Source organism: Heterodontus francisci, chromosome 20, assembly GCF_036365525.1.
Source record: "Heterodontus francisci isolate sHetFra1 chromosome 20, sHetFra1.hap1, whole genome shotgun sequence".
NCBI lineage: Eukaryota > Metazoa > Chordata > Chondrichthyes > Heterodontiformes > Heterodontidae > Heterodontus > Heterodontus francisci.
Genome location: NC_090390.1, coordinates 92,430,053 through 92,442,133, shown reverse-complemented (window position 1 = coordinate 92,442,133; position 12,081 = coordinate 92,430,053). Strand labels below are relative to the sequence as shown.

At 42.9% G+C, this 12,081-nt stretch overlaps 1 protein-coding gene across 2 annotated transcripts in view; it reads right to left on the bottom strand.

The window, feature by feature from the left end:
• The window catches only part of sh3pxd2aa (SH3 and PX domains 2Aa), an 822,856-nt gene that overhangs the window by 349,328 nt on the left and 461,447 nt on the right, over positions 1 to 12,081 (bottom strand). For both annotated transcript variants that reach the window (XM_068053246.1, XM_068053247.1), the window contains exon 7: positions 9,396 to 9,527. In XM_068053246.1, coding sequence (XP_067909347.1) covers positions 9,396 to 9,527 — 132 coding nt within the window. The remainder of the gene's footprint in view (positions 1 to 9,395; positions 9,528 to 12,081) is intronic.

Sequence of the window (12,081 nt, the reverse complement as noted above, 5' to 3'; positions counted from 1 at the left end):
TTCCTTCCAGCAACAGTTTAAAATTAATGTTGATATGACGAAATGAATATGCCTCATTCTTGGCAGGTGGGGTCTTCATGACATTAGGCAAGGAAATCAAAGATTATCGGGGCAGATGGGAGTGTGCAATTCGAGACACAAACAGATCAGCCATGATCTTATTGAATGGCGGAGCAGGCTCAAGAGGCCGAATGGCCTACTTCTGCTCCTAATTCGCATGTTTAGATGTAATTGCAGCAAAACATTTTTACTCCTGTTATCAAAATCCTACTAGTAACAGCCTGTCATCCGGAGAATTACATACTTATTCCTACTCTCTGTTTACTGTCTCTTAACCTATTCTCAATCCAAACCAGTATATTACCCCCAATACCATGTGCTCTAATTTTGTTTCCTAACCTCTTGTGTGGGACCTTATCAAAAGCCTTCTGAAAATCCAAATATACCACATCCACTGGTTCTCCTTTATCTGTGCTACAAGTAACATCCACAAAACACTCCAACAGGTTTGTCAAACATGATTTTCCTTTCATAAAAACCATGTTGACTCTGCCCCATCATATCATTATTGTCTAAGTGTCTAGTTATCACATCCTTTATAATAAATTCCAGCATTTTCCCTGCTTCTGATGTTAAACTAACAGGTCTGTAGTTCCCCATTTTCTATCTCCCTCCTTTGTTCAATAGTGGGGTTACATTTGCTACCCTTTCCAAAATCTATAGAATTTTGAAAGATAACCACCAATGTATCCACTATCTCTATAGTCACCTCCTTCAACACTCTGGGATGCAGCTCATCCGGTCCAGGGGATTTATCAACCTAAAATCCAGTTAATTTTTCAAGTACAACCTCTTTATTAATACAAACTTCTTTCAGTTCCTCACTTTCATAAGTCTCTTCATCCCCTAGTATTTCTGGGAGATTTTCTGTATCTTCCTCCATGAAGACAGACACAAAGTAATTGTTTAGTTTCTCTGCAATTTCCCTATTCTCCATTTTAAATTCTCCTGTCTCTGCCTGTAATGAACCCACATTTGTCCTTGCTAATCTTTTCCTTTTCACATACCTTAAGAAGCTTTTACAGTCTGCCTTTATGTTTCTTGCTAGCTTGCCTTCATATTCTCTTTTCCCTTTCTTTATCAGTTTCTTGGTGGATCAAGTGTCAGTAGGAGAATATTTAGGGGACAGTGATGATAATATCATAAGGTCTAGGTTAGCTCTGGAAAAGGAAACAAAGCAATCCAGAGTAAAAATTATTAATTGGGGGAGGGCCAGTTTCAATGGGGTGAGAACAGATCTGGCCTAGGTAAATTGGAATTGTCGTTTGATAGCACAGAACTTGAGTATTGCTGAAAATAGAGACATGTTGTCAAAGCTTTTCGTCTTGCACTCATCAGAACAATCCGCAAGAATAACCAATGTAAGGGAAAACAACAACTTATACTGCATGAGGAGAGAGTGCTGATTGGTTGGCAAGTGAACTCTGATTGGTCGAGACATTGCCATGGAGAATGCACCAGTTTACGGTGACTGACAGTTAACTGCCAAACTTTGTTTAAAATTTAAACCAGGCAGCTTGACTCTGATTGGTCAAGGCATTGCCCTGAGGAATGAACCAGCGAATGGCTCTCACCTATTTTGTTCAACTGAAACAGGCACAATGTTTGTACATACTCTTTCTGTCTGCAAAGAACAGGGCCCTTATATATTTTAATACACAGGGCACAGAACAACGGGCTGCCTTTAAAGAGGAGATAGTTCGGGTAGAGTTGAGGTACATTCCCACGAGGGGGAAAGGTAGGACAAACAAGGTCAGAGCTCTCTGGATGATGAAAGAGAGAGTAAGATGAAGCAGAAAAAGGGTGCGTATAACAGTTGTCAGGTTGATAATGCAAGTGAAAACCAGGCTGAATATAGAAAGTTCAGACAGGAAGTGAAAAAAGAAATAAGAGAAGCTAAGAGAGAGTAAGAAAAGAGACTGGCAAGTAACATAAAAGGGAATCTAAAAGACTTTAGGCATAGAAATAATAAAAGGATGGTAAAAGGAGGAGTGGGGTCGATTAGGGACCAAAAGGGAAATTTATGAATGGAGGCAGGGAGAATAGCTGACGCATCAAGTGAAAGCTTTGCATTTGTCTTTACCAAGGTAGAAGATGCTACCCAGGCCACAGTGAAAGAGGAGGTAATTAATACACTAGAAGGATTTAAAATTGATAAGAAAAGGTAGTAGATAGGCCGTCTATACTCAAAATTGATAAAACACCAGGGCCAGATGAGATGCATCCAAGGGTACCGACGGAAGTGGCAGTGGAAATTGCGTAGGCACTGGCCATAATTTTCCAATCTTCCTTAGACTCAGGGGTGCCAGAGGACTGGAGAACTGCAAATGTTGGATCCTTATTCAAAAAAGGATGCAAAGATAAGCCCAGCAACTACAGGCCAGTCAATTTAACTTCAGTGGTGAGAAAACTTCTAGAAACAATAATTTGGGACCAAATTAATAGTCACCTGGACAAATGCGGGTTAGTTAAGGAAAACCAGCACAGATTTGTCAATGGAAAATCGTGTTTAACTAACTTGCTGGAGTTTTTGAAAAAGGTAACAGAGAGGGTTGATAAGAGCAATGCTGTCGAAATGGTGTACATGGACTTCCAAAAGGTATTTGATACAGTGCTGCACAACAGACTTATAAGCAAAATTATAGCTCATGGAATAAAAGGGACAGTAGCAAAATGGATACGAAATTGGCTTTGTGACAGGAAACAGAGAGGAGTGGGTAATGGCTGTTCTTCGGGCTAGAGAAAAGTTTGTAGTGGAGTTCCCCAGGGATCAGTGTTGGGACCCTTGCTTTTCCTGATATATATTAATGACCGCGACCCTGGTGTACAGGGCACAATTTCAAAATTTGCAGATGATACGGAATTTGGAAATATTGTGAACTGTGAGGAGGTCAGTTAGAACCTCAAAAGGACATAGATAAGTTGGTGGAATGGGAATGCAAATGGCAGATGAAGTTCAATGCGGAGAAATGTGAAGTGATTCATTTTGGTAGGAAGAACATGAAGAGACAATATAACATAAAGGGTACAACTCTAAAGGGGGTGCAGGAGCAGAGGGTGCAAAGGTGGCAGGACAGGTGGAGAGAGTGTTTAATAAAACATACAGTATCCTAGGCATTATTAATAGGGGCATAAGTACAAGAGCGAGGAGGTTATGTTGAACTTGTATAAGACTCTGGTTCGGCCTCAGCTAGAGTATTGCATCCAGTTCTGGGTGCCGCACTTGAGGAAAGACATGAGGGCATTGGAGAGAGTACAGAAAAGATTCACAAGAATGGTTCCAGGGATAAGGAACTTCAGTTATGAAAACAGACTGGAGAAATTGGGACTGCTTTCCTAGGAGAAGAGAAAGCTGAGAGGAGATTTGATAGAGGTATTCAAAATCATGAGGGGTCTGGACAGGATGGATAGGGAAAAACTGTTCCCACTCATGAAAGGATCAGGAACAAGAGGCACAAATTTAAAGCGATTGACAAAAGAAGCAAAAGCGACATGAGGAAAACCTTTTTCACTCAGCAAGCGGTTAGGATCTGGAATGCACTGCCTGAGAGTGAGGTGGAGGCAGGTTCAATCGAGGTCATCAAAAGGGAATTAGACTGTTTTCTGAAAAGGAAGAATGTGCAGGGTTACAGGGAGAATGCGGGGGAATGGCATTAGGTGAATTGCTCATTCAGAGAGTTGGTGCATGGGCCGAATGAACTCCTTCTGTGCTGTAACTTTTCTGTGATTCTGTTCGGTGGGAACAGCTGGGGTTGTTCTCCCTGGAGCAAAGGAGATTGATAGGAGATGTGATAGAGGTGTACAAGATTATGACGGGCTTAGATAAGTTAGACAAGGAAAAACTGATTAACTGATGGTACAAAGACTAGGGGACAAAGGTTGAAGGTTTTCAGCAAGAGATGCAGAGGGAATATGAGGAAGAAATTCTTTAAGCAGTGAGCAGTAATTACCTGGAACTCGCTGCCCATGAGGGTGGTGGAAGCGGAAACTATCAATGATTTCAAAAGTAAATTGGATGGGCACTTGAAGAAATTGAACTTGCAGGGCTACGGGGATCGAGCTGGGGAGTGGGACTGACTGGATTGCTCCACGGAGAGCCAGCATGGACCTGATAGGCCGAATGGCCTCCTCCTGTACCATAAATGACTCTCGCTCAGTTGCTCTTCCAGACAGCTGACACAGACACAACAGGCTGCATGGCCTCCTCCTGCTGCAGCCGAGATTAACAAGTACTGATCAAATGAATGATTTGGAAAAAATGGAATGCAATTAAAATTGGGATTTTAAAAACACAGGAAAATGGAAAATCCGTCTGACAGTAATTCAGACACCACATGGAAAATCGGGATTTTTCCTGCATTACAGTATGAGAATCATGGGTCTCTGAGCATCTTGCTCCTGCACTACAAACACAGGAAATAATTTTTGACATATGAAGCCGTTGCAGTTTTAACCCTTAGTGTCCTGTGATCTAACTCACCTACCCTTGTGATTTTCCTGTCCTTCCAGCCCTCTTCCAATTTTTTCCTCCTATTTGATGACCACCAACTGATCTTCGTATATATAAAGTCAAGTAGGGGACTGTCACCTTTCCTGGACCAACTCATTGTTTGCTTTGTTGCACTTCTATTTGTAAGCTTCAAATGATCAACGTGAAGCAAAACTGCTTTAAATACCGAAGCCTTTCAGCAAATCTGTCTGGTTGGGTTCTCTGACCTATACACAATTCAATGAGATGATCTATTTAATCCTACCTCTGTGGTTTAGGGCCATGATTAGAACCATCATGATGGTGAAAGAGGAGTTTCTTAACCACCAAGTCTGCTCTTCACATACAGGTGGTGCAAGGGAGAATGTATATAAAATGCTGACACAGCAGGTGGGGTAACACACTGCAGACACACCCCATTAGACATGTTCTCAGTTCAGAGAAAAATTACCTACCTGTCAAAGGAGCGTGTGTGTGTTTGTATATTTTTGTTGGTTTCCATGTTTTACTTAAAAAAAAATTCAAACTCAATGGGCTGGATTTTAAGAGTCTGCCCCTGCTGCTGGCGGTGGGAGAAAAAAAATGGCAGCCCGCACACGCAGGCTATCTCCTGCTCAGTGGCTCATTTAAATAACTGAGGCGTTCCATCTCCCCCAATCATGTGAAGGCGGCGGGCTGTCCCACGCCAGCAATGGTGTCAGCTGCCTGTGTGGAGGCGCTGGTGCCATTTTGAAAGGGCAGCAAGCCCTGCTGGTGAATTTGAATTTTTAAAGAAGTACCCCCCCGAAATGTGCCAAATAAAATTCTAACGCCCCTTCCCCACCCCCAAATAACAAGTTCATTACGTATCTGCCCTTCCCCCAACCAAAACACTTACCTTTGAAATATGACCTTCCCCCCCCCAGACTGTACAAAGTTTAAAGTTCACCCCTTCCAACCATCCCTGACACTCATTACGATTATTTGACGCCATTCCACCCCCACTCCCGCACTAAAAATCTTAACTTCCCCCCCTCCCCATCAGTGTCATGCTTGCTTTCCCCAGACAGGGAAATAAAGGCACAGGCGTGCCGGCCGCCGCTCCGAAGATCCTGGTGGGCCTGGAAGATCCAAGGTGAGTGTATTTAAATTTATTTACTTTATACATTTACATATACAGATGCAGGTCCTGTCGCCCAGCGGCAGGAGGGCAGCCACGGAGCCTCGCCGCCACTGGGAGGATTGGGCCCGGCCCTCCCAGAAACTGGCTCCACGGCAGGCCTCTGCCAGAACCATCTTCTGCCACCGCCACGGAGTCTGACGTTGGGGGCCCAGTAAAATCCAGCCCAATGTTTCTGTAAGAAACTGAGGTTTTGAAACTCAGAAGTTGTTGGTGAGAAGAATGAGCAGCTATGAAACTTTACCCAGATGCTGCGCAGAAACCCCTAATACCCATTGACCAGACAGTAACCTCCACTGAGTTACTGGCAACCCTATCACAGGTGGCCTGGGATCCGTGCCCTATCACAGGCTGGTTCCCATCTGCACACTAGAGTAGGAAAGTTATAGGAACATAGGAACATGAGGAGGCCATTTAGCCCCTCGAGTCTATTCTGTCATTCAATGAAATCATGGTTAATCTGAAATCTAACTCCATATACCCACCTTTGCCCCATATCCCTCAATACCTTTGAATAATAAAAAAGTATCAATCTCAATTTTATAATTAGCTCATACATCATCAACTGTCGTTTGCAGAAGAGAATTCTAAACTTTTACCACCCTTTGCATGTAGAAGTGTTAATTAATTTCACTCCTGAAAAAGCGCGACTCTAATTTTTAGACTATGCCCCCTAGTCCTAGACTCACCAACGAGCAAAAATAGTTTCTCTCAATCTACCCTCTCTATTCCCCTTAAATCTTAAAAACTTCAATCAAATCAACCCTTAACCTTCTAAATTCCAGGAAATACGACCCTAGTTTGTGTAATCCCCCCCTCATAATTTAACCCTTGGAGTTCAGGTATCATTCTGGTAAATCTCCACTGCACTCCCTCCAAGGCCAATATATCCTTCCTTATGTGCAGTACCCAGAACTGCTCACAGTAATTACCAGGGTTTTATATAGATGAACCACGACTTCTACCCTGTCATATTCTAGTCCTCCAGATACAAAGGCCAACATTCCACTAGATTATTTTCTATACCTGTTAATGACATTTTAATGATCCATGTACCTGCATCCCAAAGTCTCTTCACTGTTTCTAGCTTCTTACTATTTAGAAAGTACTCTGTTCTATCCTTTCTAGGTACAAAGTGGATAACCTCACGCTTGTCTATATTGCCACAGTTTTGCCCATGTTACTGGAATTAGTGAGGAATTCTGTGCATCGACTGCCCTCGTTCTCCTGACCAAAAACAACATTTGTGCAGGTGCAGAGAAAGGAATGGTTACAACCACTGCATTTTGAACTGGTGTTTTAAGTGAATGGCCTTCTCCACGTTTATTTAAAAAGAATATTTTTTAAAAAGTCAACTGCCATATAAAAGTAAAGGATTCATTATTCGAATCTTTTTACGACATAGAAATTATTTAATAGGACAGCGCACATCCGGAGAAGGTTTGCATTCACAATGCTTGAAACTCGTGTCTCGAACAATGCAAATTACAGAACCCAAAAGCATGAATAAATTAACTTCAAGATAAAAGGAAGGACCCAGCAACAAAGGAAATGTAAAACAGCATTTGTAGATCAATGACACTTAACTGTTACTGTATACACTGTGCTGAATTACCCAGTTATTGTACACACTGCTGTGGATAACCCAGTTATTATACACACTGTGCTGGATAACATGGTTCCTGTACACAGAGTGCTATATTACCCAGTTACTGTTATACACTCTGCTAGATCACCTGATGACTGTACATTGCTGGATTACCTGGTTACTGTCTACACTGCACTGGATTACTCAATTACTTTATACATTGTACTGGATTACCCAGTTACTTTATACATTGTGCTGGATTACCCAGTTACTTTATACATTGTACTGGATTACCCAGTTACTTTATATACTGTACTGGATTACCCAGTTACTTTATACATTGTGCTGGATTACCCAGTTACTTTATACATTGTACTGGATTACCCAGTTACTTTATATACTGTACTGGATTACCCAGTTACTTTATACATTGTGCTGGATTACCCAGTTACTTTATACATTGTACTGGATTACCCAGTTACTTTATATACTGTGCTGGATTACCCAGTTACTTTATATACTGTGCTGGATTACCCATTATTGTATACACTGCGCTGGATTACCATTACTGTACAAACTCTGCTGGAATACCTGGTTACTGCCCACAATGTGCTGGATTACCCAGTTACTGTATACACCACGCTGGATTACCCAATTACTGTATATACTGCACTGGATCCCCTGGTTACTGTAAACACTGCACTGGATTACCCAGTTACTGTATACACTGCACTGGATCCCCTGGTTACTGTAAACACTGCACTGGATTACCCAGTGACTTTATACACTGTGCTGAATTACCTAGTTACTATAAACACTGCGCTGGATCCCCTGGTTACTGTAAACACTGCACTGGATTACCCAGTTACTGTATACACTGCACTGGATTACCCAGTGACTTTATACACTGTGCTGAATTACCTCTTTACTATAAACACTGCGCTGGATTACCTGGCTACTGTATACACTGCACTGGATTACTCGGATGCTGTACACACTCTGCTGGATTATCTGGTTACTTAATACATTACGCTAGATTATTCGGTTACTGTAGACACTGCGCTGATTACCCAGTTACTGTATACATTGCACTGGATCACCCAGTTACTGTACACACTGTACTAGTTCACCCAGTTACTGTACACATTTTGCTGGATCACCTGGTTACTGTACACACTGTGCTGGATTTGGCTATTTAACCATTGGAATATGAGAAAAATTCTGCTGCAGTTGGACAGAATGCTCAAACAGCGAAACAAAAAAACTTATTTCATGAGATTTTTTCTTTGGATCCACAGGATCTGCAGTTTTCACATTAACTCCCCAAAACATTAATATGATTAATGCTGAACCCAACCCCACCACTAAAAAATAGCATGGAGTAAAGAACATAGGTTGCCTTGCTGTCTGTGCCTTACGTAAAGGGCAAGGGAAAACTAGCAGGGACCAATGCAGTATCACCTACACAGAATCCAATTCTGTCAGAACAACCTCTTTGCGCACTGACACAAAGCAGCATTTAGTGCGTGTGCCAGTCACTATCCAAACATTGCAGGCAATACAGCCACCGGTGCAACAGCCAAGCTCTCTACGCATACAAACACTTCACTAAACAGCACAGAAACATCAAATCTAACTCACATAGTGCCAGCATCCACTTCAGTTTTATCGCACAAATACAAAAGTACACAACGATACATTGGTATCAAAAGGGAAAAAAGGAAAAAGATGATAACAGGAACTTGCAGGAAAAGAATGGATCGATTCCAAACTGTAACAACATGTTTATAGGAGTGGGGCTCGGAGGGGTCTAAAATAACATTTGCATTCATGGAAGTATACTATCGGAACTGGTTACAGTCTAATGTATACATGGTAGTATTGTGATATAGACTATGTTTACAGCACTTTTACATCCTTAATTAATACAGAACTTTGCAGACATTCCTACAGAGAGAGGCAGATCTTGGCCTTGAGCCCAAAGCAACAGGGAGCTCCTGACACTCAGCCAAAGGCAGACACAGATGGAAGTAATGTACAGCACTAGGTCTGAGAGAAAGAAAGAAGGAAGATTTTAAAAACTTATTTCTCTTACTTACCACTCTCGCTTTTTTCAATAACATCCACCACTTCCCCTGCCTTTAGGCTGATCTCAGAGTTCTCCTGCTTCTCATAGTTGGCGACCACCATATACTGATCCAAAACCATGGGCTCTGACACAGCCTCCGAACCTGGAGTAGGGAAAAAGCAAGCTGTCAGCCAACTCGCAGCCATGGCTCCTTGCAAGCGACAGACTATCCCACTTATGATAGGCCAAATCTTTAGTACCCCTCAACCAATCAGAATTCAAGCTCAGTGTACAGCATATTCCTAAAGATCTGGCCATATAGAATCTTCCTTCCAGCCCCTCTGCTGCACCGCGTAACATTTGAATCTTCAGACTTGCGTTTAATTTAAGATTCCTGGAACTCTAATCCCAGCCAAGATGTTAGCATAAGGCCCAAGATATCCACAGCTCTGAATTTCATGTCACACACATAATCAGGGAGATTGCCAGCAGCCGCTACAGAGACAGAGTTAAAAATAATAAACAGCCCGTCCCGGCCCGTCCCTCTCTGCCAGGGAGAGACCAGAGGCAGTGTGGGGGATGAGAACACCAATGGCAATCGACTGCTCTTCAAGCCTTAAATAGAAACACATGAGTGGGACGGACCAGGGAGGGGGAGCTGTTTACATAACAGTCAGACACAGAAAGTTACATTTGCCAGCTTTGTTATCTTATTATCTGTTTTCTTATCTAACTCCCCAAAGTTATTACTAAATGATCTGCATTAGTATGCGCTCAGCTTTCACATTGTTCCAACAGAATCCAATCCACCCACTCCAAATTCTGACAAGCTCAATGAGAGCCGCTGATAACAGAGCTGCTCGCAGCTTTCCTGGGCCTTCCACAGGCCTTTCCTGGAAGTCATAGGAAAGTGTTCACTGTCTCCTGATTGAATATCCATTACTGCTAGAATTCATTCCACTTTCATCTTACTTCAGTAACGTCTTTACTGACAGCTCCAGTGCACGCACTCCACCCTCAGTATAAAATTACATTTCCAAACAGCAAAGAGCAGTCAAACCAGGCCTGGCCCACAGCTTCCAGCCAGGGAGTCCAGCAAAAGGGCCACAAATCCCAATGCTGTCCATCACTCTAATACAACAAAGAGTAAGCACCTCCCCTCATTCTGACACACCTTAATCCAACGTAATCCAAACAGACAACTAGCTCTGACTTTCACTTGGCAGACAGCCCCTCATCCCAACATCCTAGCCTGAGTTGAGGGAACTGATGTAAAACAGCTCAGCTCATCTCAGCTCAGCTCAGTTCAGTTCAGCCGTGTATCCTGATAACTAGCTATAGACTGTCACTGGCAGTCATTTAGCAGCTGGTGAATTCTACAGCCAGGCAGCCCACTCCTCGTTATTGACTGTTTTGCTGAGAGGCACATTTTAGGGTGAGGACAGAAGAAAGGAAAAGCTCGTATTAGACAAACTGAATGGGCTACATAGAACCATCAGAAGCCAAACGATCATTCCTACTGTAGAGGGCTTGCTGTTGCATGCTCCTTGACAGCATTACAAGGCAGAAAACAGCTGCTGCTCTAGCACTCTAGTTAACCCTAAGAGTGCTACCATATCAGTTTGACATCAAAAACCTATCTCTTATAAAGTAGCAGGCAATATTTTTCTGGCTTTTGAAGGACTAGCATACATGGCTGAGAACTAACAACTTAGAAGCAGCTTTGACTATCAACCTGCAGCAAGTAGTTAGTGCAGTGCAGTGGGGGACTGGCTTATCTTAACTGGAGCATTTTGTCAATTATGGTGGAAGACTGTAGCAGCAATTGTGACAATCATCTCTTACCTCTTGCAAAGAAATTGTGGACTGTAGTAATTAAGTATCTCTGTTTGTGAAATTGTTTACAGTGGTCAGGGTGACATGAACACATCTTTACCCACTCCCAGTACCATTGACATGCTGTTCTCCCTTCGCCAGCTACAGGAGAACAGCCGTGAACAACAGATGCCCCTCTACGTTGCTTTCATTGATCTCACCAAAGCCTTTGACCTCGTCAGCAGACATGGTCTCTTCAGACTACTGGAAAAGATCGGATGCCCACCAAAGCTACTAAGTATCATCACCTCATTCCATGACAATATGAAAGGCACAATTCAGCATAGCAGCGCCTCATCAGACCCCTTTCCTATCCTGAGTGGTGTGAAACAGGGCTGTGTTCTCGCACCTACACTGTTTGGGATCTTCTTCTCACTGCTGCTCTCACATGCGTTCAAGTCTTCAGAAGAAGGAATTTTCCTCCACGCAAGATCAGGTGGCAGGTTGTTCAACCTTGCCCGTCTAAGAGCGAAGACCAAAGTACAGAAAGTCCTCATCGGGGAACTCTTCTTTGCTGACGATGCTGCATTAACATCTCACACAGAAGAGTGTCTGCAGAGACTCATTGACAGGATTGCGGCTGCCTGCAACGAATTTGTCCTAACCATCAGCCTCAAGAAAACGAAGATCATGGGACAGGACGTCAGAAATGCTCCATCCATCAATATCGGCGACCACGCTCTGGAAGTGGTTCAAGAGTTCACCTACCTAGGCTCAACTATCACCTGTAACCTGTCTCTCGATGCAGAAATCAACAAGCTCATGGGAAAGGCTTCCACTGCTATGTCCAGACTGGCCAAGAGAGTGTGGGAAAATGGTGCACTGACACGGAACACAAAAGT